The following is a 5,225-nucleotide window of genomic DNA, read 5'->3' on the forward strand; positions in this document are numbered from 1 at the left end:
CCTTCCCCTAAACAACAATGAACATAGTGCCTAATCATGTTGTTACTCCACTCCTGTGTTGCCTTGGCTGTGTACTTTCCCTTGATCCTGACTAGTCTCCTGCCACTGAAAAACAATCCCCACCGCATTATGCTGCCATCACCACACCGTAGGGATGGTGCCAGGTTTCCTCCACACGCTACGCTTGGCCTTCAGGCTTAAGAGTTCAATCTTGGTTTCATCAGACCAGAGCATCTTTCTCATGGTCTGAATGATCGGCTATGAAAAGCCAACTGACATTTACTCCTGAGGTGCTGACCTGTTGCACACTCGACAACCACTGTGATTATTATTATTTGACCCTGCTGGTCATCTATGAACATTTGAACATCTTGGCCATGTTCTGTTATAATCTCCACCCGGCACAGCCAGAAGAGGACTGGCCACCCCTCATAGCCTGGTTCCTCTCTAGGTTTCTTCCTAGGTTCTGTCTGGCCTTTCAAGGGAGTTTTTCCTGCCACCGTGCTTCTATACCTGCATTGCTTGCTGTTTGGGTTTTAGGCTGTCTTTCTGTACAGCACTTTGAGATATCAGCTGATGTAAGAAGGGCTTTATAAATACATTTGATTTGATTTGATGGTCTGATAGTCCTTTAGGTGCCTTTTGGCAATCTCCAAGCGGGCTGTCATGTGCCTTTTACTGATAAGTGGTTCCGTCTGGTCAATCTACCATAAAGGCCTGATTGATGTAGTTCTGCAGAGATGGTTGTCCATCTGGAAGGTTCTCCCATCTCCACGGTGGAACTCTGGATCTCTGTCAGTGACCATCGGGTCACCAAGACTCTCCCTGACCAAGGCCCTTCTCCCCCGATTGCTCAGTTTGGCCAGGCGACCAGCTCTAGGAAGAGTCTTGGTGGTTCCAAACTTCTTCAATTTAAGAATGATGGAGGCCACTGTGTTTTTGGGGACCTTCAATGCTGCAGACATTTTTGGTACCCTTCCCCAGATCTGTGCCTTGACACAATCCTGTCTCGGAGCTCTACGGACAATTCCTTCCAACTCATGACTTGGTTTTTGCTCTGACATGCACTGTCAACTGTGGGACCTTATATAGAGAGGTGTGTGCCTTTCCAAATCATGTCCAATCAAGTGAATTTACCACAGGTGGACTCCCAAGTTGTAGACACATCTGAAGGATGATCAATGGAAACAGGATGCACCTAAGCCCAGTTTCCAGTCTCATAGCAAATTTTCTGAATACTTACGTGAATAAGGTATTTAAGTTTTGTATTTGTAGTAAATTTGCCGAAATTAATAGAAACCTGTTTTCGCTTTGTCATTGTGGGGTATTGTGTGTAAAATGTGTTTTATCAATTTAAGAGTAAGTCGTTAACGTAACAAAATGTGGAAAAAGGGAAGCGGTCTGAATACTTTCCGAATGCACTGTATATTGAATTTTCCTATAATGGCACTATTAATCTTGATTTTACGTGCTCATTAGTACATATACCATGAGGTTATGCCATCTTATTAACATCCCTACTGTCAACATTCCTACACACTAGCTAACTGACATGCCGTCCCGTCATGTCTTTTGATGTTGTGAAGTAGTGTGAAGTCCAAACTGAGCACTGACATCACCCAAAACAGTCATCCTATTTCCCATGTCAAATAGCCTTTCTGTCACTAAAACATAGACCATACTATTTTTTCCAGATTAAAATCGTCAGACTTGTCATACATCTATTAACCATTATATTGCTGTGTTTGATCTCATCATGGTTCCACAAATATTAGTTTTTCTGACCGTTTGTACATTTTTTGTGCTTTTTAGTGGTGTGTGTATGGAGAAACTCTGAGGAGGGGGAGTGTCTCTCAGTCACGCAGGGATAAATAGAGAGGCAGAGCTCACAGTCTGTCAGAAGGGTGATCAAACAGGAGCAGGACCTCAGCATTTTTAACCTTTTCTTTCAAATGGAGGAACACAAAGATGTTCAACACTGTTTTCATAACTCTTCTTGCAGGAAGGCTTCGCTATCGACATCTATTTACATAACACTGTACATTTTGTTCTCATTAATTTCAGCGGTTACAGTATTTTTGAACGTACTGGTGATCATCTCGATCTCTCACTTCAAGCAGCTCCACACTCCAACCAACCTGCTCATCCTCTCTCTGGCTGTGACAGATTTCCTGGTGGGACTGATTGCGATACCAGTAGTGACTGTGGCAGTAATGGAATCATGCTGGGTTTTTGGGAAATATTTCTGTGTGTTTTTTCTCTTCATCGGTTACTTAATTATTTCTTTATCTCTGGGCAATTTGGTTTTGATATCTATTGACCGTTATGTAGCTGTGTGTTATCCCTTGTTGTACCACTCAAAAATAACAATACCAAGAATTATCTGTTGGATATTGATTACCTGGTGTTGGTGTAGCATATACAATGCTGCTATTGCAAATAACTCTGTAACTGTACAGGTACCCAAAATGTGTTTTGAAGAATGTTTTATTTTTGAAGGATTTAACTGGAGTAAAACCATTGACTTTGTAATTATAATGGTTGTCCCATGCTATATTATTATAACACTTTATTTCAAAATATTTGTGGCCGCCAGATCACAGGCCAGAAAGATATTTTCAAAAGAGGCTGCCACCAAGTCTGGTGTTAAAATTGTACAGGCAAATACGTCTGAGAGAAAAGCAGCAAAAACTCTATCTATTGTAGTTTTCACCTATCTCACTTGTTGGATTTCTATTTTTTTTCTACATTTTTTTTTTCTACAATCATTAACTTACTTACTCTTGCTGCCATTTCTTAATTCCTTAATTAATCCAATCATTTATGCTTTCTTTTATCCATGGTTCAAAGCGATAGCTAAACATATTTTAACTCTAATGTTAAGGCGTTTATAGTTCCTACATTTTTATTCAAAAGTTTGACAAACATAAATTTGATATTGTTATTTTCAAACTATACTGTTGTTGTAATTGTTTATTTCATAATACACTTACATGACTTATCTCAGTAAGCTGTTGTTATCATAGATACATTTGGTGTTGATTCAGAATGTGGTGTTGATACAGCATGATTTGGCTGTATTGGATTGTAATGACTTGTTAATTGCCGAAGGCATAAGCTTGTTATAAAGACATTTTTGTCATTTTGGGTTGTACATTCCAAAGACCAAAGTCTGTGTTTGTTCCATGTTATTTAATGATAAATAGTATGTAAGTATTCTAAAAGTAAAGTACATTTTGAGGACGTCATGAATCAGTCCAGATGTTATTTAACACCACCCTCTAGTGGCTCCATGGCGACACAATGTCTTTAACAAGTGTAGTAAAGTTTAAATGTACAATACTGCTTGATATCATATACTGTCCAGGTCTATATCAATGGTGTATTTTGTAAGAATTTGATGTTAAAATGTAACAATGTGAAAAAATGACAAATAATAATGCTCCAAAAGAGAGATTTGCACAATCACAGGACTTTTTGCAAAGTCGTTAGACTTACAACATAGATGTTTGTTGTGGTAAGGGTCTGGGTGCATGTACGTTGAGTAATTGATTGATTAAATCTTATGTTACACAAAGATATAACAAAAATCTAAACTAACCAAATCATTGAATTTGTGCACCCGTTACTGAAATGGTTGTTCCAGTTTAAATGGCTTAGGTAGTTTCCTCCCACTGTTATTAACCCTGGCAGTCATTATAAATGCAGGTTGTGAGTGAATGAAACATTTAAACTGTTGGATAGCCTAAGGCTGGCTAGAATCCAATACGAATTACACATCACTTTGTAAATCAGCATAATCTGATTTAGTTAGTCTTGCAAAATTCTGGTACATTTCCAAGGTCTTACAGAAATCCTCATTGGACGATTTTTTCGGGAAAGTTGGGGGAATTTTTCAACCCTACTTGCAGGCCTGATGTGGCCTGTAAACTATGAATTCCAGGCCATTGTATAAGGCCTTATGATATATGTAAGGGTTCAATTATAATGATAATATTCCCCTAGGCACTCTGAAGGAATTCAACAACCATGTCTCTGTCACTAACAAATACAGTCATGGGTGGTAACTCTACAATTCAATCGAAAAGTCAAGGCACACTGTGAAATTATTTGGAGAAGTGGCTTAGTGTTGGTGTTGAATTGAATTTAAGTATACCTTACTCAAAGAAAATGCATTTGTATTACTCATATGGTACTACTGCTCACTTCAGCTATTTAAGAATATTAACTTATTATTATAATTTTTTTAAATAATCAGTTTCCTCAAAATGTTTGAGTAGCCATAACTTATCCGGTTTTACTGTGCAGTCAAAAACTATGAGGTTGGAATAATACTGTGAAATTGTGATAATGCCCTTTTAGTTTAAGAGTTGTTTGAAAATAATGAAAAAAAGACAGCTTGTTTTGGTGGAATGGAGCTCTGGCCTGCCTGGTGACAACACCAGTCAATAAATTAGTTAATAGACCAATAAAATAGAGAGTTCCAAACCTCTCTGCCAATAACAGTTTGTTTTCAGTTTCCCCCTCCCCACTCAGACAACACACAGACAGTCCTAGCTAAATTTGTGCTTGAGAAATTGCTTTTTTGTTTATTTTAATGTAAAACAATCACAGTAAGGCACTTATTTTGAGGTGTTATAAAACAGCTATGAATGTGCTTATACCACAGGATGAGTTGAAAGGATCACAAAACTTTACCAATCTAAGGATCTCCAAGAAACATGGGCGAATGGGAGCACAGATGTATTTAGGATTTTTTTAGACAATTAACTGGTCTGAGTTGTACAAATTGGATCATGTCCAGATATAAAATTAACAACAATATGCATGTATGCTGATGACGTTCTGTTATTCCTTAAAGACCCAGGCTCAAGCGTACCTAGATTGATGGATGTTCTACAAACATTTGGAACATATTCAGGGTATGTGCTTAACGTACACAAGACCCAAGCCCTAGTATATAATTATACCCCACAGGAAGAGCTGAAGAGTAGGTATAACTTCACCTGGACCTCTTCATCCATTAAATATCTTGGAGTATACCTACCAAAAGATACACCCAAACTTTAATGCATGAATTACGATCACATCAACAAGAAAATATATGATGACCTAGACAGGTGGAACTCACTTCCCTTAGATCTTAGTAGTAGAATTGAAACAATCAAAATGAACATCCTGCCGAGGTTACTGTATTTGTTCCAATCACTGCCCATAGAAATCCC

At 38.1% G+C, this 5,225-nt stretch overlaps 1 protein-coding gene across 1 annotated transcript; it reads left to right on the plus strand.

The window, feature by feature from the left end:
* Positions 1–1,936: 1,936 nt before the first annotated feature.
* Positions 1,937–2,894, plus strand: LOC139566748 (trace amine-associated receptor 13c-like). The gene has a single exon (XM_071388071.1). It carries the CDS (start codon positions 1,953–1,955, stop codon positions 2,892–2,894), a length of 942 nt encoding a protein of 313 aa, XP_071244172.1. The 5' UTR covers positions 1,937–1,952.
* Positions 2,895–5,225: the final 2,331 nt, after the last annotated feature.

This window comes from Salvelinus alpinus, chromosome 1 (assembly GCF_045679555.1).
Source record: "Salvelinus alpinus chromosome 1, SLU_Salpinus.1, whole genome shotgun sequence".
Classification (NCBI taxonomy): domain Eukaryota; kingdom Metazoa; phylum Chordata; class Actinopteri; order Salmoniformes; family Salmonidae; genus Salvelinus; species Salvelinus alpinus.

Bases quoted from the DNA above. Each gene is read 5' to 3' on its own strand.
- LOC139566748 (XM_071388071.1), top strand. From the start codon at position 1,953: ATGGAGGAACACAAAGATGTTCAACACTGTTTTCATAACTCTTCTTGC.